A 22652-nucleotide genomic window follows, 5' to 3' on the forward strand; every position below is an offset into this window, starting at 1 on the left:
GTCCAGACAGGATGGCCCGTTCTCCCACACTTCTCCTGGGTCCCTGCCTTCCCTGGCCCCGTGCCTGGACTGGGCTGGGTAAAGGGGCTCTGGCAGGGCCTGGGGGCTCGGTGCCATGGTGGGAAGTGGAGGAGCCCTAGCCAGGAACAAAGCATCACACCTTTATTTCCATGTCTCGTGGCCAATCCCCACTCCCCACCCCGCAGTCCCTCGGTGCAGAGGGGTTTGGTGGCCTCAGCCGTCCCACGCAGGGATGCCGGAGCGGCGCGGGGCCAGCGGTCCCGACTCGGACACGGCGGGCGAGGCGCTGGCCCGCGCCTGGCTGAGGATGCGGTTACGGGGGCCAAAGAGCGTCCCGGGGCCGTGGCTCCGGGGGGCGTAGGGCCGGCGCTGGCAGTGCCACGAGCAGAGCGGGGCCCTGAACACCTCCTGGAAGGCGCGTCGGAAGTTCTCGTTGAAGTAGCCGTAGATGATGGGGTTGGCGCTGCTGTTGAAGAAGGCCAGCCAGTGCGCCAGCGGGTACACGTAGACGGTGAGCAGGCGCAGCTGGGCCTCGCTCAGCCGCCCGTAGTCCGTCAGCAGCATCAGCGTCCAGAGGGGCAGCCAGGAGACGCTGAAGAAGAGGGCGACGATGATGAGCATGTTGATGACCTTGGCCTTCCTCCGGGAGATCCTCCTCCCCTCCGGCTCCTCTCCGCCCTGGGCGGGCGCCACCGACTTGAAGAGCTTGAAGGCGATGCGGGCGTACATGACGACGATGAGGGCGAGGGGAGCCACGTAGATGTGGGAGAAGAGGACAGTGGTGTAGATCCTCCTCATGCCCGTCTCGGGCCAGGCCTCCCAGCAGGAGTAGAGGGGGTAGGAGTTGTTGTAGGTGTCCACCATGAAGTGGTGCTCCTCCCTGGTGACGGTCAGGGTGACGGCGGCCGGGCACATGATGAGCAGGGCCAGCACCCAGATGATGGCGATGGTCAGCAGGGCTTTCCTCAGTGTCAGCTTCTGCCGGAAGGGGTGGACGATGCAGCGAAACCTGGGGGGGAGAACAGCTCATGGTGGCTTTGGGCACCTGTTGGGGACATCCCTAGGGAAGGAGGGTGGCCAGGAACCAGGGGTGGGAATGGAGGGTGAGGTGGATGTGTCTTTACACGTGTCTTTTGGTGGCAGAGCCAGTTTGGTGTGTTCATCCCAGCGTAGGGGAAAGACACCTTGCTGCACCGCCTCATGGACAGCTTTGTGGTGCTGCTGGAGAGCTGTGACAGGTTCCTGACATTCCCTGGAGCTTTCCCACAATGGGAACCGCACAGGGCACCTGGACCTGCTGGAGATGGTTTGGTCCCCACGTCCCCATGTCCCCATGTCCCCATGCCAACGTACCTCTCCACAGCGATGGCCACCAGCGTGAAAACCGAGGCAGACACGGACATGCCCTGCACCAGCCCGCTCATTTTGCACATGGTGTTGTCAAAGGGCCAGCCTGTGAGGGGACACCACGCAGGCTGTGGGTGCCTCTGGCTCACCCAGCTCCTTTCAGGTGTCCCCACCCACTGGGTTGCTGCTGGGGGATGCTAAGTCCTGCTCCCAGCTGGTGTGGAGATAGCCTTTAGTGGCACGGATCCTTGAAGAGGAACCCCAAAATTGGTAAAAACGATACACGTGACACTTAGAGACGCAAGGAACATGGTGACTGTCATTTTTCCTATTGACTTTGGAACCCTCAATCAGAAGGACTTTCATCTTGTTTCTTGACCCCAATACTAATAAATACATAAATCACACCCCAAAATCAATAAATACAAACCCTGCCCTATGGCCTGGCTGCTGCTGCTGCAGCTGAACCCTCCCAACTCCCTTATCTTTGGGAAGGTCAACAGGCAGAGCTGAGCCAGCACAGCAGAAGGTGAGTGCAGAAAGGAGATTTTTTTAATGTTGCTTGGTGAAGAATGGCTGAACTTCAAACAAATGTGCAAATGCAGCATTATGGCCAAACTTATTTTACCACAAATGGCCAGAACCTCAAATAAAAATTTTAAAAAAGTCTTTTCCCTTCCTCTGCCCTGCTCACCTGTGATGAGGTTGTCCACCAGGGTGGTGGGCATGCAGAAGATGCCCACCAGCAGGTCGCTGATGGCCAGGTTGAGGAGGAACATGTTGGTGACCGTGCGCATCTGGCGGTTCTTCACCACCACGAAGCACACCAGGACGTTGCCGACCACGCACATGAGGAAGATGAAGGTGTAGGCCAGGATGAACATGAGGGCCACGGGGGAGGAATGCTGGTAGTAGGCCAGGAAGGTGTAATTCTCCCTCGGGAGGTGGCTGGCACTGGAGTTGGGCCACCACCAGGTGACATTGGAAAGGCCTGGGGAAGGGAAGGCAGGAAAATGAAGCTGGGAGAGAATAAAGCAATAATTCCCTTAATTTCTTAATGCCTCCAGAGGGGGATTTTCATATTTATTCCGGTGTCCAGACTGGCTGGGACATGTCCTGCTGGACTCTTCTTTGTGCCCCAACAAGTCTCCTCCTCCTTCAGTTACTCAGCTCCAGGCTCTGCAGCACCTCTGCTCTATTGTTCTTTTACGTCATTGTTGTTTGATACCATCAATTTCATTATTATTTGATAAAATCAATATCATTATTATTAGATACAATTATTGTTTGATATTATTATTACTGGATATCATTACTATTGGTATCATTCTTTTAGAATTAGAACGGCCCAGAAGACATCCTGATCTTGTGGGCCTTTTTTTTACTTAGGGATGATGCAAGGAAGACAAATCCACATCCTGACACTCCAGTGCTCTGGCCTTATGGGAGCAGCATCCGTGTGGTCCCGGCCACGGGAGCATCCCTGCTTCTCCTTGTGCTTCCAAGGTTCACAATTCCATATTCCACAAAATCTTATTCTCCCCGGCAAAGCTGCAAGAACCCGGGCAGAGGAGCTGAGGCAAAGGACCCCCTCCCCTCCCATCTGAAGCGATAATTGTCATTCTGATCATTATCTGGTGGAGGCGGGGGTGGCATTTTGTCACTGGGGACTGAGCGGGGAGCGGGGCTCGGCAGCTCCCACCCTCGGGCTTCCCCAGCCGCTCGGGGATGCGGGAGGATGCGGGGCGTGGGCAGGAGCTGCCTGCAGTGCTGACGGGACCGGCTCCGGGAGGATCCGGGCTGCAGTGCTGAGCCGAGGAAAGGCACATCTGGGCTTTAAGCTCAGCCTGAGCGCCTGCAGGTCAGCCCTGGGCGGCTGGAGCATCCCCCATCCCTGTGCCCATGACGGTGCTCAGCTCTCCAGCCGAGATGCTTTTCCAGCCCCCGGGACCAGCGGCTTCCTCAGGGTTCGGGCAGGCAGGAGGGCCCGATCCAGCCCCCGATACCCCAGTCCTGGGCGCAGGATTTGGGCAACACATTTCCAGTGGGGATTCAGAAAGGCGCTGATAGGGGATTTGCAGCCGAAACGGGAGAAGGAGCCACTTGGAGAGGCAAGGGAGTAGCGGGATGGAGGGGGCAAGATTCTCCAGATAGTCGGTGTCAGATCTGTGATACAGCTCTGTAAGCAGGAGCAATAACAAGGACTGCAATGAGATTGCCCAAAACCTGTGATATTAAGCCTAAAACTTTGCTGGACTTTATCTTTTGGGGCTGCAGTGCAGCATGAGCAGGAGGTTGGTGTCCTGTGGAATTGGATGTGGTTTTAAAGCAAGGTGGAAGATGGGGAAAGGAAAATAAGGAGCTGCTGAGCAGCCGGGTGGGTGCTGGATGGATGAGTGAGTGGATAGATGGATGAATGGGTGGAGGATGAATGGGGGGATGAATGGGTGGGTGGATGGATGGATGGATGGATGCAGGCGTCCTCATCACTCACTGACACCTCGGACGTGGTGACAGGGATGGGGGGACCGCACGGGGGGTGATGGACCTGCCCAGCTGTGGGAAAGCACCGCGGGGAAAGGCTGGTCTGATGGAACAGGGATGGGATGAGGGGTGGATCGCTTTTTTGAGGAATAAAATCAGTCAGGTCTTGGCACTCACCTCCGCCGGGCCGAGCCGGCTCCGGGGGCTGCATCGCTGCCGTGCAGGGGACGCGCTGCCCGGGGAGGGGGCACGGCTCCCCCGCTCCGTGCCTCGCTCCGTGCCTCCCGCCCGCTCCGGAGCCCCGGTGCCGCTTGGCGCCGCTTGCGGCTGCTCGGCGGCTGCAGCGGAGGCGGGGAGGGGGCGCGGGGGGAAACACCTCCCTCCCATCGCCATGGATACCGGGGGACCCGCACGCTGCCCCCGGGAGAGCAGCGCGGGGCGGCAGCCCACGCCGGGCACGGGGACGGAGGGAAGGAGCAGGTTCGCCCCCATGGCGGGTCCCGGTCTGTGTTCCCCCGCTGCCGCCGAAGTCCCCGCAGTGATGCTGGCAACTGATGGCCGGTGTCCCCAGCAGCGCTCCTGGCCATCGCGGGAGGAAAATGAGCCTCAAGGCGAGTGGGGGGATCCCCCATGCATCAATCCACCAGAGGGAGAAGCAGCGCGATGTTCAGGGTTGCTGGTCCTGGCTTCAGGCTGCTCCGCTCAACCCAGCTTCTCCAGCATGCCCAACATCTCTTACCATAATCTTGTACCAAAGTTTGGCAAGACTGGAAGTCAAATATTTACAGGATTTACCATTCCTGGCTGTTCCCAGCCCGCACACAGCATTGGGAAGTGTTTGTCCCTTAAATACCCAAAGGAACAAACAAGGGAGATGTTTAAACAAGGCGTTTGGAGATAACACCTGGGGTTTCTCCCAGGAAGTTTTTGGGTTTTTTTGCAGGCAGCCAGATGCTAAGGGACACGGGTGTGCTTGGCAGTGGCCTCCCTGCCACCGAGAGGCCACTCTCTCCAGGACATTTCTTCCTGGGAAGGGATCAGCACACCTTGAGGACCCACAGCACCAGAGAGGTGGGCACACACCTCTGGGGACAGCCACTGGCTTTGGGTCACTTTGGCTTCCACGGTGAAACAACAGGAGGGAAGATAAGTTCCTTGGAAAACAAGGATTTTTCCAGGGAAGTACAGCTTGGGTCTGGGAGAATCCAGCCTGGAGGCTGGAGAGAGCAGCTGTGCAAAGGGGCTTCTCCAAGGACAAGGCTGGTAATTGGAATTTAATCAGACACAAACCCCCCGATGTAACAGGAAAGCATTTAATCAGGCACTTGGCACACCACCACCGTGTCAGCAATTCCAGGGAGAGCCCTTCCAGCTGCAGGGATGTCCTCCACCATCCCGATGCTCTCGGGTGGGAGAGTGCACATCCAGATCCCCCCACTCCACCCCCACCTCCCACCCCATGTGTTGCAGCTCCTCTGTACCCCCAAAAGGCATAAGCAGGAGATTGCCTGGCTCGGGATTTGGCAGAGCCATCCCTCCATGGGAGAGCCCCGCTGCTTGCTTTGAATTTGGGAAAAACGAGACACAGGCTCGGGTTTGGGATCCATTTGGGGGCAGAAACGGGGGCGCAGCAGGGACTGAGCCGAACCAAACCCCTGTGGTGGGCAGCTCCCCCTCGGGACAGCCCGGGCACCCGGGAATGCTGCCAGGATTCAGGGATGGATGGGCTCCTCTGGAGACAGCAGCAGCTCAAAGGGAACCAGGGGCCGGACCAGCAGCCGCACCTCGGGGCCCACGGGGTTGGCTCGCAGGTTGAGGCTCCGCAGCAGCGCCATGGAGGCCAATTTGTCCGTGGGCACCTCTGGAAAGAGAGCAGGGAGGTGAGAATCCATCCTGGAGGGGTGGAGGGGTGAAAGCTCCTCTTGATGGACAGCCTGAAGCAAACCTGATACAGGATGCATTTATATTTATATTTATATTTATATTTATATTTATATTTATATTTATATTTATATCTATATCTGTATCTATAACTATATCTATATCTGTATCTGTATCTATATCTATATCTATATCTAATCGTTACAGTTATAGTTATAATAGATATATAATATATAATTAATATAGTGTAATGTAATGTAATATAATATAATATAACATAATAGAATATAAATAACATATAATATATAACATATAATATACAATATACTACATACAATATATGATATCATATATATACACAATATATGCATTAAATAATATATAATATATAGTATATAAATATAATATTTTATAGTATATATTGTATAATACAATACATAATATATTACATATTACATATTACATATTACATATTACATATTACATATTACATATTACATATTATATATTATATATTATATATTATATATTATATATTATATATTATATATTATATCTATATTTAACCCAAATTATTGGGTTAAAACATGTGAGAAATTATAGTGACATCTGCATTAGTATTTGGTACGTTTGTAATGTAAATTGTTTTATTACGGTGAGTTAGGTTGTAAGTTAATTTTAGTTGGTTGTGGTTTGAACATTGTATTTAAAAGATTTTAGGATTTGAGGCATTAAATGGCACAGACATAATTGGTTTTTTTGGGAAGTCGTTTTGTTTGGGTGTGTTTATGGGTAAAAGAAATGTAGTAGTTATAGGTGGTTTTGGTGGAATTACTATAGGAATACAAATGTAAGAGATAAAATTTTGAATTTTTAAATAATTTATTGAAATAATGGTGGGAAGGATTGAAAGTTTAAGAATTCTGCTGTTGGCTTTGCTTAGAATTTAAAAAAATGGTTTTGTTGAAAAAAATCGGCAATTTTGGTGGGAATGCTTTCATAACAAAAATTATTTAAAAGGTGTATTAATTTTGAGAAGGCTAGTTTGAATTTTGAATTTGAGGGTATTGAGTTGGGATTATTTGAGGAATGGTTGATTGAGGGATAAATGATTGAGGTATTAATATTATTTGATTGAGTAATTGATTGTAAGGAGGTACCACTACTTGTATTGAGGCGTGGTGGTAATTTGTGGGGTTTTTTGAGTTTAACAACAAAGGTTTGCTGTCGATGTTAAGCCTGTCTGCAGGCTTTCACCAAAACAGAAAGACAATGAAATATTAATTTATTCAACTGCTCAGTCAAATGGTTGGTAAACATAGAGGTCTTTTCCAACCCAAATGATCCAGGGGTTCTGAGGAATGTGTCAGGGAGGTGCAAACACCCAGATATCCAGTGTGGGCACTGCCCCCCAGTTCTCCCAGCTAGTAAAACCCCTGCTGGGACACTGGACCGGGATTCAGGCCCCTTTCCCTGATTTTCTCCCCGGTGTTGCAATGCCCAGGAGCCCTCTCCGGGCTCACAGGAGGGTTCGTGGTCTTTGCCCTGGTTGGACAGGCTGCAAATGGCTCTCAGCCACCCACGGGCCCCCTTCTGTTCTGCAGTTTCCACGAATTTGGGTGTTGTCCTTTAGAAAACACGACATTTACAAACTGTGTTTAAAAAAAAATAGTGCAGCTCAGCTGCACGGTCCCAGTGTGAATCCACTGAGGCTGATATGAAAACCTAACCCTAATTAAGCTCATTGAAAGGTGATGGATTTTGCTGCAATTCACAATATTTGGGGCTAGCAATGCCCACCTGTCTGATTTACCTAAACCAATTTCTTCTTTAACTTGGCCACCAAAATAACAAGAGCCTTTTCCACCCCAGCTCTTGTTTCCTCTGCCAGAACCTGGAGCAGAATTGCAGTCTTGTAATTATATCTGGTAGATGGTTATGTGATTTTTAAACCATGAAATTTATTTTATGCTGGAAAAAGAATCAAACACTTCGATGCCTTTGTTTTTTCCCCCTCTTTCTCCTCCAGAAAATGGTGATATTTTCCATACACAAATTCCCTAGGAGAGCACAGCTCATCAGGCAGAGCTTCACATGAATTTTTTAAATAACTCTTCTTCATGGTGGATTTGTTCACTGCCATTCCCCCGTTTCATTTTGCTTGGATTTTTTTCCCCTTGAAGCACAAAAGTAATATATTTTGTTTCATACATCTTGCTATTTAATCATCGCCTAATGCAGTGGAGAATAAGAAGTTTAATCATCCTCTTACACAGCATGATAAAGTTAAAAGTGCTTTCACCCATTTTGCTCAGATTAGGGAGTTTAGTGAAGTGTTCTGGGGACCAAGACCTTCCCAGGCTGGGAGCAGCTCAGCTCTGCAGCTCAGTTCCAGGTGAGGAGCAGTGACTCAGCCTGGCATGAAGGGACAGGCAGGGCAGCCTGTAGCTGTAGGGTTGTGCCCTGCCAGCCACAAATTCCTCCAAAAACAACCCAAAACTTCCCTTGCTGCCTTCCCAACAGATAAGGCACTTGCATTTGAGCCTGAATTATTCATGCAGGATTCACCAGTTAAGAAAAAGACAGGGAGGGAAAAGGCTTTTTTTACATAATTACAGCAGAATGTGACATGGTCTGGGTTGGAAGGGACCTTAGAGCTCATCCAGTGCACCCTGGATGGACAGAGGGACAGCTCCCACTGTCCCAGGCTGCTGTAAGCCCCATCCAGCCTGGCCCTGGGCACTGCCAGGAATGCACAGTGTCTCTGTGGCAGAATTTCTTACCGGTGTCCCATCTAGCCCCACTCTGAGTTGGAAACCACCCCACTTTGTCCCATCTCAACATCCTCAGGAGGACAAAATCAACCACAGCTGCCCCCAGCCAGCAGTGATGTCCCCAGCATTGGCAGCAGCCTCAACATCATCCCTATTAAAGCATTAATCAAGGAATAAGGGAAGGAGAAGCTGAAGCTCCAGGCACCAAAACATCCCCATGGATTTGGGAGCTTTAAAAGCTGATTTGACATAACTCTAATTACCAGGGAAAGAGTAAAAGCATTGACAGTAATATATACATAATTACAGTCCAGGGTTAAGAGCTTATTTAGATGAAAAGGGTGGCTTGTGGCACTAAAAGTCTCCTTTCAGAGAACCCACAGGCTCCAGGCAGGCATTAATTAATCTCCTTTCACTTCTGTTTCCCTTTGGAAAACATCACCTACCACCTCCAGCTCCATTTGTCTTAGCAAGAGTCACTCAGCTGTTTCAGCAGGAGCTTTCAAACGGGGTTTGCAGCCCTGGCAGGAGCCTCTCAGCACCCCTGGCATGGCACAGGGGCACAGGCAGCACCAGCACTGGCACAGCACCCCAAACCAGGGCACTGCAGCCCTGCCAACACCAGCTCACCTGCAGGGGAGCCTGCTTGGGAAGGGCTGGTGGCAGCACTGTGATCGCCCAGGGTTTTGTTTCACTGGAAAACACGGGCTGAACCCCCCTGGCCTTCCTGTGTCTTCCTCTCCCCTTTCCAGAGGATGTGTGAGATAGGCTCACATCACCCATTTCTGCAGCCAGGCAGCATCATGTGCACTACCCACACATATCCCTACAACATCCTGGCTTGGAATTGTCAATTTTTACTCTGTTTTTGTTTTCCCCACATCTGGAGGACACCTCCCATCCCAGGAGAGCCTGATGGGAGGTGACCAAACCTGGCTTGGGAGGTGACCAAACCAAGAGAGGCCACCCTCTCCCCCAGCTTGGGTGCAGCCCTGCATGCAGCCTTTCCTCCCGGCATTTTAGCTTTTAGGGAAAAAGGCACCAAAATGCTGCATTCCCTCCTTGCAGCACCCTGCTTCCACAAAACCAGCGGGGGGAAATGCAGTTTGGAGACCAGCTTGGGTTGAAATCAGCCAGCTGAACTCAAAAAGTGACAGAGGGAGCTAAAAGTGAGACAGGAGGCAGGAGAGAAAAAGAGGGTGAGGAAAAGACATGTCTTTCTTTCTCCGGCTCCTGTGGAAGCAGATTTTAATTCCAGTGTTTCTGCAGGCCCAGCTGGGGAGCAGCTGATGTGAGGCTGGTAACAAACCTCCTGTTGCAGGGAGCAGTTTCCCAGCAGCAGCTGAAGCCACCCCAGATAAAACAGCAAAATTGAGTGAACTCCGAGATTCGCCTCCCTGGGGCTCCGTGGGGCTGTGGATGCTCCAGCCTGGGCTCTTTGAAGGCTGCCTGCTAAATAAATTCACTTTTATCTGTGTACAACAGCTGCCCCTTTTGCCCAGCTTTCACAGACTCCAAAGCCTTCAGTTTTTTTGCACATGAACAATTTTTCTGCCGCTGCAGGGCTGAGGGATGAGCGGCTCTTGTCATTCCTTTAATTTAATTTTTAGGGGATTTTGTAGTGTTAAACAGCTGCTGTTTGTTCTGGGAAATGTTCAGGTCTCCTTGCTTAGCCTGGCAGCAAACTGGTGCTGGGTTCTGCAGTCAGATCTGGTTTTTTAATGAAATCTGAGCATTTTGGGGTCACCCCAGCTGGAGGTGCCTTTAGGAGCTACATCCCAGCGTGGTGAATGGGGCAGCTTGAATGGGGCTTGGCTCCCACCGTGCCTGCAGCAGCTTTGCCCTGGGAAAGGCAAATTTCCTTTCCTGGGAAAGGCAAATGGCTGAGAAGGCTCTGATTATTTAGCAACAGCCCTGGGTGATGCTGGTATAGATGGATAATGAGATGATTGGCTCTTGCAATTAAAGGATAACTATTGTGTGAATATTAAGAGAAGCTTTAGTGATGTATAGTTATGTTATTGTAGTTTAGCTGTCCTCTGTTCTCCCCACAGTTCCCTTTCCCCCCTGTATTGCTGCCATCTGACAGCCTGGGGTGTCTAGGACAGATAGAGAGGAGGCTGCACATGTGCCCCTGGCATGGGGCAGCTGGGAATGGGAAAGCTTGGTGCTTTTAGGGGGTGGACCCCCAATCCAGTTACAAAGCAGTTTGCACTGATAAATGGCAAAGAAGAGCTGACAGACAGACTTTGGGAGGGGCCAGGGCTGACTGATGCAACCCCCAGGGGTATAAAAGACTGAGCATCCCTCTTGAAGATGAACTGGCCCCGTGGTATCCACGAGGGGGAGTTCCCAGCACTGCAGCTTTTTCCTTATGTGAAAAATGCATATTCTATGATCGGCTTTTTGCACATATCAAAATGAATATTATATGTATTGTCTTAGAAAGTTATGCTGTATTAATTCTCTTAAGTAGTGTGTTAAATATAGTTTTAGGTTATAACATCATGTTAAAATAGAAACTATGCTATGTAAGATACTTTTTCTAAGAAAGGACTCGCAGTGAGGTAGCAGCCACAGGACACCTGAATCTTCCAGAGAAAGAGAAGTTATTGCTCCATTATCAGGAGAAACTAACTCCTTCCTGCCTCTTTCAGCCCTGAAGATGCCCTTAGGGTTCAGAGGAAGAAGCTGACACTGCCCAGACAGAATCCTGTGTTTGAATGGAATTCATGCACCATGTATGAGGTGTATGAATATGCAACAGGCTGTTGCTTTTAAGGGTTAATCCTCTGTTGATGTGGCTTATTTTGCCCAGAAAAAAGTACCTGGACTGTCTGTAACTCTTTGATTTTATTGTCTCATATTGTCCTAATCCAAATTGTCCAAATTATTATAACTCTAATTATATTACTATTTTTATAACCATTTTATATTACTATTAAACTTTCAAATTTTTAAAAACCAAGTGATTGGCGTTTTTCACACTTATGTAGTCCTTTAATTGTATTTTTGTTAAGGTCTAATAAACCTCTTTAAATTTCCAAAGCGAGCAGTTGTTTCTCACAGTGCTAAATCGCCTTTTTCCAGTGGGAGAAGGTTCCCCTCACCTGCGATCTCGTTCTCCTCCAGGTCGATGCTCTCCAGGGCGGGCACGGTGGCCAGGGGCTCCGGGAAGCGGCGGAAGCGGTTTCGGGAGAGGTCGATGGTGCGGAGGTGCAGCAGGGACGTGATCTCCTCGGGCAGCCGGTGCAGGTAATTCCCTGCCAGGTTCAGCTCTGGGAAGAGAGAAGGGAGGCGGTGGGATGCTGGGAAAAAGGTGGGAAAATAACTGATGTACAGCTTGATTCACAGCCTCTGGCCTCAATCCATCACTGGGATTCCAGCTCCAAAAATTGGGCTTTTAAAAATTTTCTTTTTTTTTTTTTTTTTTTTTTTTTTTTTTTGTTTTTGTTTTTTTTTTTTTGTTTTTTTTTTTTTTTTTTGTTTTTTTTTTTTTGTTTTTTTTTGTTTTTTTTTTGTTTTGTCTGTTTTCCATGGTTGTCATTGTAGATTTGCCTGCTGGGAATGCCACATTTAGGAGCAATGCTTTCCTGATGAAATTGGGCAGCCTTTTGCAAGCAGAGTCTGTAAAAAACAAGGAATATTTCCCCATAAACTCAGCGCAATTACCTCCCCAATGGTCATTTGTCATGGCTTAAGGGTAGCCCTCTATGTTCATATGCCTGAACCCCTTCTGAGCAATAAACAGAATGGTGGGAGAGACGTCTTTAGCTGTGAAAAATGCCTGTTTGTCACAGTTTACCCATCTGTGATGCTTTCCCACCCCAGAAATGAGCTCCTGTGGGCCCAGAAGCGGCACTCCCGGGCACAGAACCCAAATCCCGCTGTCCCAGCGCCCTTCTCCAGTGACACAGGGCTCTCTGCACTATAAATACCCACACAAGCCGCCCTGCCCCTGCTAATACCCGGTATTTATAGGTCCTGCCTTATTCAGCCTGTCCCCAGCCCTGGGGCATCTGTTCCTGCTGAGACCCAGCGCAGCTCATCGCAGGAGTGATTGGTTCGCTGATGGAGACAAGCCCTTGCTGGGAAGGAAAGTAATTTTTTGCCCTTCAGGGCTGGTTGTGCTGTCTAGAAAATGGAAATTGATTCCTTTGGTGCATGTGTTTCCTTTCCCCAGCCCAGGGGTGCTCTCACAGACGGTGCTGCAGCTCCAGGACAAGGGAAACCTCCTCAGGCACCCATCATAGCGGCATTTGTGTGGTCCCTCATAGGAATAAAATTGATTTTAGAAGCTGCCAGAGTATCCCCAGCGCCGTCCTCAGTGCTCAGTGCCGCGGTGCCGGATGCTCTGGATGCTTGCATGGCCATTTTCTATCGGATTAGCCTCGGGCTGCCTTCTCTGGGAGGTGTCCCCGCCGTGCTGATGATCGCTCCCATCTCCTGCAGTGATTAGCTCTCATTGATGCCGCACTACGAGCACTAATTAGTCGGCACAGCTGGGATTGTCATGCCTCTGTTGTTATCCCCAAGCTGCTTTTCCTGTTCTCCTCCATCCCTGGAGGGAGCTGGGGACGCTGAGTGACCCCACAGCAGCCTGAAACCAGTTTGGAAGGGTGGGTGAGAGCAGAACCAGTGTCCTCGTCCTTCAAGGGCCAGAAGGTACAACCAAAAATGGATTTTTTGGGGTCAGAACTAGCGCTTGCAATGAGGTGTGAGCTCAGGGGAGACTCATGGGTGCTTTGCCCCCTCTGCAGCAATCTGGGGGCTCCTGGCGTGCCCCGGAGGGTTGGAACGGCAGTGTCTTACCTCTCAGCTGGCTGAAGGTGGTGACAAACCGGCTGGTGATGGACTTGAGCTCATTGTTGGCCAGGGAGATGCGGTGGATGCCCTCGGTGACGCTCCTCACGGCTTTGTAGACTCCAACAGGGAAGGACATCAGCTTGCAGTTGGCCAGATCTGCGCACAGAGAGACCCAGGTGTGACGGTGTTCACAGGGGTTTTCAGATGAGGGAAGCGATGAGGATCTGACTCCATGTTACAGAAGGCTTGATTTATTATTTTGTAATATATATTACATTAAAACTACACTAAAAGAATAGAAGAAAAGATTTCATCAGAAGGCCAGCAAAGAATAGAACAGAAAAGAATGATAACAAAGGCAGCTGTTTAGGACTCTGTCTGAGCCAGCTGACTGTGATTGGCCATTAATTACAAACATCCAACATGGCCTAATCACAGATCCACCTGTTGCATTCGACAGCAGCAGATAATCAATGTTTACATTTTGTTCCTGAGGCCTCCCAGCTTCTCAGGAGGAAAAATCCTAAGGAAAGGATTTTTCATGAAAAGATGTCTGCGACACCCAGGCAAGGGTCTGACAACTTCAGTCCCCTGCTCCCCCTGTGTCCACAATTCCCTGGGGGCAGCTGAGCAGCCCAGGGATGCCTATTCCACTGCTGGGGGATGGAGCAGGGATTTCCCTGGGCACTCCTGGTTGGATTTCTCATGGTCATGGCTGGCTGTCCTACGGCAAGCGATGGGGAGGGGAAAAAAGATTTGGTTGTGCCTCTCACCTCGTGGCCTCCTCGTTTTGTCCTGAGTTGTTCCTCTTTCCCCTCCCAGGAGACTCCAGGGGTGGAAAGCCTGTATCCCAGCCCCAGGATGGGCTCTGCTTCCTGCCCCCTCCCCAAAGCCACTGTAGGAGCTGATGGAGCAAGTTCCAGCCTCCCACGTTTCTCTCAGGGGATGTGGAGAGCCTGAGAGACGCAGCTCCAGCTCCTGCCATACTCTGGTTTATATCCCAGGGCGGGGAATCCAGTGGGAATAAAAATGAATGGCTTTCATCTCTCTCCTTTGATGAACTGCACCCTGCTCTCACGTATTAGCTGGAAATGGGGAAATGGCAGGAAAATGCAAATCTGACACAGCAACACGGGGAAAAATCTGCTCCTGCCGCTGCTCCCAAGGAGGGGACACATCCCACGGGATTATGTGAACCTGCTCTGGCTTTGAGGGCCCTTTGGGGGAGCCTTTCCCTTCTGCAGAGCCGCGGGGAGGGAGCGCCGACAGCTTTTTTTAGGCTGTGGCAGTGAAACCCAGAGCCCAGCTCCGGCCACCCGATCCCTTCGCGGCCCCGGGACGGAGCGCCGGGAATCCGCTTTGTCCTCCACCCGCCTTACCCAGGGAATCCGCCTTGTTCTCCACCGTGTCATTCACCTTCCTGGCCACCCGGGCCACCGCCTCGCCCATCCGCCGGTGCAGGAGGGCGGCCGGGCCCGCCGGGAATGCGCTGTGCCCTGCAGGATCCAGGCTGGAGGGAGAAACCAGCCTCTGTTCTCCGGGAGAGGGATGCTAAAAATAACCGATGGGATCAGTGTTCCCAGGGGAGGGAGGGAGGCTGTGCTGGGGCTGGCATGTCCCTTGGGGTGAGATTCCCAGCTTTCCAGGATGGTGCTTTTAGGGTATATAGGTGCATCCTATTCCCTGACTTGGAATATATCCCCTTTCCTGGTATGGGATATGGGGATTCGTCTCCTTTCTTGGTTTGGGAAATGAGGAAGCACCCCTTTTCCTGGTCTGAGATATTTGGATACATCCCCCTTCCTGGTATTGGATATGCTGTTTTCCTGGTTTGGGATATGGGGATGAATCCTCTTCCCTGGTTTGGGACATGGGCATGGGTGTCCTTTCCTTGTGTGGCATATGGGGATGCAAGTCCTTTCCTGGTTTGCCATAAGGGGATGCAACCCCTTTCCTTATTTGGGATATAGGGATCCATGCCCTTTTCCTGGTTTGGGATATGGAGGTGAATGCTATTCCCTGGTATGGGATATTGGGATACAGCCCCTTTCCTGGTATGTGATATGGGGACAGAACCCCTTTCCCGATACAGGATATGGGGCTAAAACCCCTTTCCTGGTTTGGGGTATGGGGATACAACTCCTTTCCTAAGAGAGGATATGGGGCTACAACTCATTTCCTGGTATGGGATACAGGCATACAACCCCTTTCCCGATATGGGATATGGGGACAGAACCCATTTCCTGATTTGGGATATTTGGATGCATTCCTTTTCCCGGTGACTTCATTCAGCTCGGTGTAGGCAAAACACTCTGGCCGAAGGCATCCTGGGCAGGACATCAGGACACCAGCACCCTTCCTTCCCCCCTCCCAAAAAACAAAAAACAGAACACGAGGCTTCCCACGCCGGGAGTCGAACCCGGGCCGCCTGGGTGAAAACCAGGAATCCTAACCGCTAGACCACGTGGGAGGCGCGGGCAAGGTGGCGCGGCAACACGCCTGCCCCCTGGCGGCGGCGGGGCCGGGGCGGGCCCGGGGCGGGGCGGTCCTGAGGCGGTCCCGGGGCCGGGGCGGGCCCGGGGAGGTTCCAGGGCCGGTCCCGGAGAGGGGCGGTCCCGCTCCGCCCGCCCGCTCGGCGGGGACAAAGCGCGGCGCCGAGCGGGGGCCATGTCGTCCGCAGGCGGCCGCCAGCCCAGCCAGAGCCGGGCCATCCCCACCCGCACCGTCACGCTCAGCGACGCCGCGCAGCTCCCCGCCGACTACTGCACCACCCCCGGCGGGACGCTCTTCTCCACCACGCCCGGAGGTAAAAGCGCCGCGCCCGCCGGGGCCTCCGGGGGAGCGCGCCCGGGCCAGCCCGAGCGCCGCGTGTCGCGGGCGGACCGTGCGTGCCGCGCCCGTGTCCCCTCTGTATGCCGTGGGTACGGAGCGCTTTCCGCCCGCTCTCCTCGGCGCACACGCGTGGAGATGGGTTTGTGGTTTTTCCGGGACGTAGCGGGAGCGCGGAGGGTCCCGGCGGGGCGGCAGCTGGATCCCGGGACGGGCTGGCGGGGAGCTCCCGGCGGGGCGCGGGCAGCGGGGCTCGGTGCCTCGGCCCTGCCCCGGCCCGGTGCCGCGGGGCGGTGACACGCCTGTCCCCGAGCAGCGCAGAGGGACACGTGGTGATTCGGGGTGCCGCTTCCACCGGCATCCCCGGGACAGGGTGAGCTTGCTCGGGACAGCGTGGAGAGACGCCGGGCAGCCGGGACCCGGTTGCGGCCGGGGTGTTTGGCCGAATTATCGCCTGCTGTGCCCAGATAAGAGCGGGCAGAGCGGCGGCGCGCACCCCCAGCCCTCCCCGCCGATCCCCGGGCGGAGAACCTTGGCCCGTCCCGCCGGGAAACTCCTTCGGCAAACACGCGCTGCCGAACCGGATTCCCCCACTCTGCTCCCGTCCTCCCCCCAGGCACCCGGATCATCTACGACCGCAAGTTCCTGCTGGACCGTCGCAACTCCCCCATGGCCAAGACCCCGCCTTGTCACCTCCCCAATATCCCCGGCGTCACCAGCCCCGGCGAGCCCGGCGAGGAGCCCAAAGCGGACACCAACAGCTTGAACCACCAGGAGGGCAAGCCATCCATGGGTAAGGGACCCCGGGGCGGGACAGGAGGGATTTGGGGTGGAGGATGACGCCCCTAACGCTGCTCTCCTTGTCTCTTGCCAGGGGATGAAGCTCAGTTCGAGATGGATATCTGAGCGGGAACCACGGAGAGGCAGCGACTCCCCAGCCCTGTGCACCCCCATTCGGCTTAGCAGGATCCGTCCCGGCGAGGTGGAGGTGGCAGTGGTCCCCACCAGCGTCCCCTCCCCGCCCTCCTCCTCCCCCTCTTTTCTGGGGGGAGTGCAGCTCTGTCTTCTCCCCCTTTGCGGGTGAGCGGTCCCAGCATGTGCCAGACGGAGCATCCCTTCTGGATCCGGCCCTATTCCTCCCCTTCCACCTGCCAGCAGCCTGATCTCCACCAGGCTTCTTTTTAAAACATCCCTTTGCCTCTTCTGCTGCCTCATGCCCCCACAAAATTCCCCGCTCTTGTTACCCAAGCCTCCCATGGCCAGCAGCTTGGTGTTCTGGAGCTGTATCACCCCCTGTGCCCCCTTCTCCTGGAAAATCTGGGCAGCCTGTCGGGAGGAGGGGGAAACACCACTCCTAAAATCATGCAGCTGCTTGCAACCTGGGAGGGCGTTTTTTGAGTTTCCCTGGGGTGTGTTGGCATTCAGCAAAGGACAGCACTGGGACCCTGTTCCCTTCCGTGCTCCAGGGATCCGATGTAGTCCCTGATGGAATCAGCCAGCTTGTCCACATCTCTCCTACATGGATTTCTTCCATCTTGGCCCTCCAGCCAGGGGCTGTGTCCCCCACCCACCAGCCAGGACTCACAGCAATGTAGCCATGTTTTATAAGACCCCCTTGCTTTTATTTTTGGTACTAAAAAGGGGCACCTCACCCCCAACGACTTTGTATGGGCTGGGGCCGAGTGCCTCTGGGAAAGTGCTTTGTAGTGCTTGGGATTTTTGAACCCCCAGCCCTTTAAAATGTGAATCCTACAGGGGGGAGATCCCTCTGGCACCGTTGGATGTCTCAGGAATCGCTGGGTGTCCCTGGGGGCTGTGGGGGCTCGCCAGACACGCAGGGATGGGGCGCTTTCCCCCCTCGCAGGGTGCTGCCATCGATGCCACCCTCAGCTCTCAGGATGGCATTTCTCCCAGCTGGATTGTGCTGTCGTGGATGAAGCATTTCCACATCGACCTCCCCTTTGCCAGCCTGGCATGGCATAGCCATCTTGTACCTCCCCTGGAGATGGGGTTTCTTTTTGCCCCTCTCTCCGTGTGACTCTTGCCCTGACCAGCAGCGCTGGGCACGGCCGCGCTCCCCAGTCCCACCAGCCCCCCAGTTCTGATTTTTTACTGTTGGGATTTTTTACTGTTGGGAGCCATCACCAGCTCTGCAACCTTCTCAAGTGCCATTTTATCAGCCCCCACCTGAGTGCCTGCTCCATCCATGGTCCCTCCCTCGCTGGGGTCTCCCCACACCTCGTTACCCGTGCTGGGGAGCGGGACACCCCACAGGCTTTGTGCACTTTCCATCCCGTAATTTATTTCTCTAGGTGTATTTGGCACAGCGCTGGTGGCCAGCTCCCATCTTCCAGCTGCTTTTCTCACAGGGAGGGGGGGCTGCCCCTCGTTTTGGGGGTGGGGGAGGCAGAAGCAAAAGCACAGCCCCAGGCGATGGGGTTGTCTTTGCCATCCTTGCCCTGGCGTGGGAGGTGAGGTGAGCGTGGCAGCCGTGGGTGCACGAGTGAGTGAGTGCGAGTGGCCGTGTGGGTGGGTGGGTGGTGATGAGACACACACAAATATATATATTATATAGAAATAAATATATTTTCCTTGAAGCCAAGATCCTAGGAGGTCGGTTAGGCCCTCGGATCGAGGGAGGGGCAGGGGGCGAGGACATCCTTGGCAGAGGATGCAGGGAGCTGGCGCCCTCAAGCACAGCTGCTCCTTTCGGGAAAAACCTGCTCTGCTAGCCAGAAACAATCAGACCATATCCAAGGACAACATGACTTAATGGACAGGAGCCGGAGGGAAACCTTTTTCTGTATTTTTTTTTCTCTAAATACCCCCTTTCCCAACCTCCCTGTGTCCGTTCCCCATCCGAGAAACTTTTCTGCCCAAAGGCTCTCTTTTGTAAGCGGGCTGGGGGCTGAGCAGGGAGGAGTGCCTGGCCTCGCCGGGGTGTTCCTCTGCTAGTCAGGGGCTCCGTTTGGGATTTCTGTTGTTTTGTACCGTCTCTTCAAGCAGGTGTTTGGGAGGAGAAAAGCTCTCGTCAGTGGTTGCTGTTACACTGAGATCAATAAAGATTTTGGTTCTACTAAATCAAGGTGGTTTGGACTGTGATTCAGGGGGTGGGGAGGGTTTTCCCTTCCCTTTGGAGCAAACTCCCCTCATGGGCTCTCTCCCAGTCGTGTCCAGAGAGCAGGGAAGGGTCAAACCCAGAACCAGCAGCTGAGGGTTAAATTGCAAAATGTCACACACAGAGAAACCTGATTTTCCCATAGGTCTTCCATGTGCAAAACTGCACCCAACTGATAATTTGTCCTGATCTCAGCCCTGGAAGTCTTCAAGGACTTTTTGGATGGGACTTGGAGCAACATGGTCTGGTGGAAGGTGCCCACCAACCTTGGCCTTGAAGCCTTCAGGGGCAGGAGACCATTAATGTATGTTAATATATCGCATTGTAATATATTTTCAAAATTTTTAAACCATTTTTTAACTCTTTTATACCATCTACTGTAATTGGGGAGGGGTCTGAGCAGCAAAGTTCTTTTCCCCCGCTAGGGTGATGAGGGAGAGGCAGCAATGGGATGTCTGTCCCCTCCCTCTGGCTACAGAGGGTGCCCCCAAATTTTTGTGGGTGCCTCAGCAAACCTCCAGCATCACTTGGGGAATCATCCCCTGAGGGCACCTCAGCTGTGTGTGTGAAATACCACAGCAGCACATCACATTCCCAAAGCATTCACATCCCAGGGGTGAGGCTGGGGGGTGTTTCCAAGGGTTTGGGGGGGCCCTCCTGGAGCACCCTGCTTTGGCTGCACTCGGAGTGGTCCTGCCATGACCTCCCGTGGATTGTGCTCATATTGCAGCAGTTTAATTCTGCAGAGTCAGGGAAATCTGGAGCGTGCGTACGGAGAGGAACACGGCGAGGAAAATTGCTGACGAGGCGTTTGGGAGCTGCTGTTCCCTGAATCTGGTTTAGGCCGTGCAATGCCAGTGACAACTGGTTCCCTCCCAGATTTTTGGGTGTTTTTAATGTGTTAATCCCAGCTATCAAAGCCCCTGTAGTGAGGAGATGTGTGTGTGAATCCCTGGGTTTTGGTGCGCTCCTCCCTAAGGGGCTTCTAGATACTGATTTGGGATCTTAAAACAGAGAATTAAAATAAATTTCAAAAGTGTTAAAATTTCAATCCAGGACTGCAAATGCAGCAGAGCAGCTGAGGGCAGGGTATTTTGGCTGGGCTGGATGCTGGGAGCCTGGCTAGGATCTCAGATCCCAATGAACAAACTTTCCAGCCCTCCTTTCCAGCTGTTACCATTTTCGGACTAGCTCTGGGCTGCGTTTACATTCCTGGCCCTCCTTCCCAGTGCCAGTGAACGTGTTGATGCCGTTTTTCTCCTTCTCCTTCGCCCTGCTGGTGTCCTCCAAGCACTGATTGGGAGCAGCACGGCAGCCCTGGATGGAGCTGGGTGTGGGCAGGGCTGTAACGCTGGGGAGGCTCAGGGGGAGGTGGGGTTGGGGTCCTACCTGGGGGGCTCTGGGAGCCGCTGTTCTAACCCCAATGGAATGTGGCAAGGCAGGTAGGAGCTGAAAGGATTGGGGTTTTGTGGATTAGCTGAAATAGCATCTCTGTGTGGCAATGAGAGGAGCCTGAAGTGGCCTGATGGATTCACTCTGTGCTGTGGTGGACTCTGAGCAGAGCTGGGTGCTGGAGCTGCTGGTACTGGTGAAGCCATGGCAAGAGCCCACCACGGGGCACCCTGCAGGGTGCTGGGAAGCAGCTGGGTGGGTGGGCAGCAGTTTTATTTCCCAAGAATCTGAGTGGCCTGGGCAAGGAAGGATGGCTCTGAGAGCTGGGAGTGCCCTGATGTTTCCTATGGAGCCAGGCTGGTAGAGCAGGGGGTGTTCATGTGGAGAAGAGAAGGCTCCAGGGAGACCTTAGAGCCCCTTTCAGTGCCTAAAGGGGCTCCAAGAGAGCTGCAGAGGGATCTTGGACAAGGGCATGGAGTGCCAGGGGAATGGTTCTGAACAGCCAGAGGGCAGGGTCAGATGGGATATTGCGCTTCCATCACACACATCCCCATCTCCCATGTCTGGGAAGCAAAAGCACTTCTTGCCTTTGAGAGGTGCCAGCAGTGCCTTGATGTCCCCAAAACTGCAAACCTGGCTGGGGTGGTGGCATCTGACAGTCCGCTCTCTGTCCCAACCCCTCTCTGGTTTGTCACCAGGACATGAGGGAAGGATCAGCGTGCTGGGGGTGCTGCGGGCTGGGTGTCCCCGAGGTGATGGGGGACTGTGTGCCAGGGATCCATAAGGTGACAATGGCTGTGTTTGGGGGTGGTCCATGCCAGGTGTCCCCGAGATGATGGGGACTGCATGCCAGGGTCCCTAAGGTGACAGTAGCTGTGTTTGGGGGTGCTGGGTGTCCCCAAGGTGATGGGAGCTGAGTGTCAGGGGTCTCTAAGGTGACACTGGCTGTGTTTGGGGGCGCTGCGTGCTGGGTGTCCCCGAGGTGATGGGGGCTGTGTGTCAGGGGTCCCTAAGGGCACAGTGGCTGAGTTTAGGGGGTGCTGTGTGCCAGGGGTCCCCAAGTTGATGGGGACTGCATGTTAGGGGTCCCTAAGGTGACAGTGGCTGTGTTTGGGGGTGCTGCATGCTGGGTGTCCCTAAGGTGACAATGGCTGTGTTTGGGGGTGCTGCGGGCCCGGTGTCCCCTAGATGATAGGGACTGTGTGTCAGGGGGTCCCGAAGGTGACAGTGGCTGTGTTTGGGGGTGCTGCATGCTGAGTGTCCCTAAGGTGACAGTGGCTGTGTTTGGGGGTGCTGCATGCTGGGTGTCCCTAAGGTGACAGTGGCTGTGTTTGGGGGTGCTGCATGCTGGGTGTCCTTAAGGTGACAGTGGCTGTGTTTGGGGGTGCTGCATGCTGAGTGTCCCTAAGGTGACAGTGGCTGTGTTTGGGGGTGCTGCATGCTGAGTGTCCCTAAGGTGACAGTGGCTGTGTTTGGGGGTGCTGCATGCTGAGTGTCCCTAAGGTGACAGTGGCTGTGTTTGGGGGTGCTGCATGCTGAGTGTCCCTAAGGTGACAGTGGCTGTGTTTGGGGGTGCTGCATGCTGGGTGTCCTTAAGGTGACAGTGGCTGTGTTTGGGGGGTGCTGCGTGCCCGGTGTCCCCTAGATGATAGGGACTGTGTGTCAGGGGGTCCCGAAGGTGACAGTGGCTGTGTTTGGGGGCGCTGGGTGTCCCCAAGGTGATGGGGCTGAGTGTCAGGGGTCCCTAAGGGGAGAATGGCTGCTGCGTGCTGGGTATCCCTGAGAAGATGGGGACTGCATGCCAGGGTCCCTAAGGTGACCATGGCTGTGTTTGGGGGTGCTGCATGCTGAGTGTCCCTAAGGTGACCATGGCTGTGTTTGGGGGCGCCGCGTGCCCGGTGTCCCCGCCGTGCCGGTGCCGTGTCCCGGCGGGGCAGCGGGCGGGGCAGGGGGCGTGTTCCCGAGGCGGGGGCGGTCCCGGCCGCCCCTCGGCCCCGTCC

General features: G+C 53.5%; 3 protein-coding genes and 1 non-coding gene across 4 annotated transcripts; 1 reads left to right on the forward strand and 3 right to left on the reverse strand.

Annotated features, from left to right (window-relative positions):
* Nucleotides 1-234: 234 nt before the first annotated feature.
* On the reverse strand, nucleotides 235-4063 carry NPFFR1 (neuropeptide FF receptor 1). Its single transcript, XM_058810800.1, has 4 exons — nucleotides 4030-4063; nucleotides 2063-2359; nucleotides 1375-1474; nucleotides 235-1030 (listed from the first exon to the last, which is right to left on the reverse strand). The coding sequence occupies exons 1-4, from the start codon at nucleotides 4061-4063 to the stop codon at nucleotides 235-237; spliced, it is 1227 nt and encodes a 408-aa protein (XP_058666783.1).
* A 1128-nt stretch (nucleotides 4064-5191) lies between these two features.
* Nucleotides 5192-14854, reverse strand: LRRC20 (leucine rich repeat containing 20). Its single transcript, XM_058810791.1, has 4 exons — nucleotides 14693-14854; nucleotides 13320-13469; nucleotides 11618-11785; nucleotides 5192-5713 (listed from the first exon to the last, which is right to left on the reverse strand). Exons 1-4 carry the CDS (start codon nucleotides 14760-14762, stop codon nucleotides 5565-5567), a joined length of 537 nt encoding a protein of 178 aa, XP_058666774.1. The 5' UTR covers nucleotides 14763-14854; the 3' UTR covers nucleotides 5192-5564.
* Nucleotides 14855-15711: 857 nt separating this feature from the next.
* Nucleotides 15712-15783, reverse strand: TRNAE-UUC (transfer RNA glutamic acid (anticodon UUC)). The gene has a single exon. It is a non-coding gene; the product is annotated as a tRNA-Glu (tRNA).
* A 136-nt stretch (nucleotides 15784-15919) lies between these two features.
* EIF4EBP2 (eukaryotic translation initiation factor 4E binding protein 2) lies at nucleotides 15920-19213 on the forward strand. The gene is made up of 3 exons (XM_058810516.1): nucleotides 15920-16119; nucleotides 16759-16935; nucleotides 17017-19213. The coding sequence occupies exons 1-3, from the start codon at nucleotides 15981-15983 to the stop codon at nucleotides 17046-17048; spliced, it is 348 nt and encodes a 115-aa protein (XP_058666499.1). The 5' UTR covers nucleotides 15920-15980; the 3' UTR covers nucleotides 17049-19213.
* Nucleotides 19214-22652: the final 3439 nt, after the last annotated feature.

This window comes from Ammospiza caudacuta, chromosome 9, assembly GCF_027887145.1.
Source record: "Ammospiza caudacuta isolate bAmmCau1 chromosome 9, bAmmCau1.pri, whole genome shotgun sequence".
Taxonomy (NCBI): Eukaryota; Metazoa; Chordata; class Aves; order Passeriformes; family Passerellidae; genus Ammospiza; species Ammospiza caudacuta.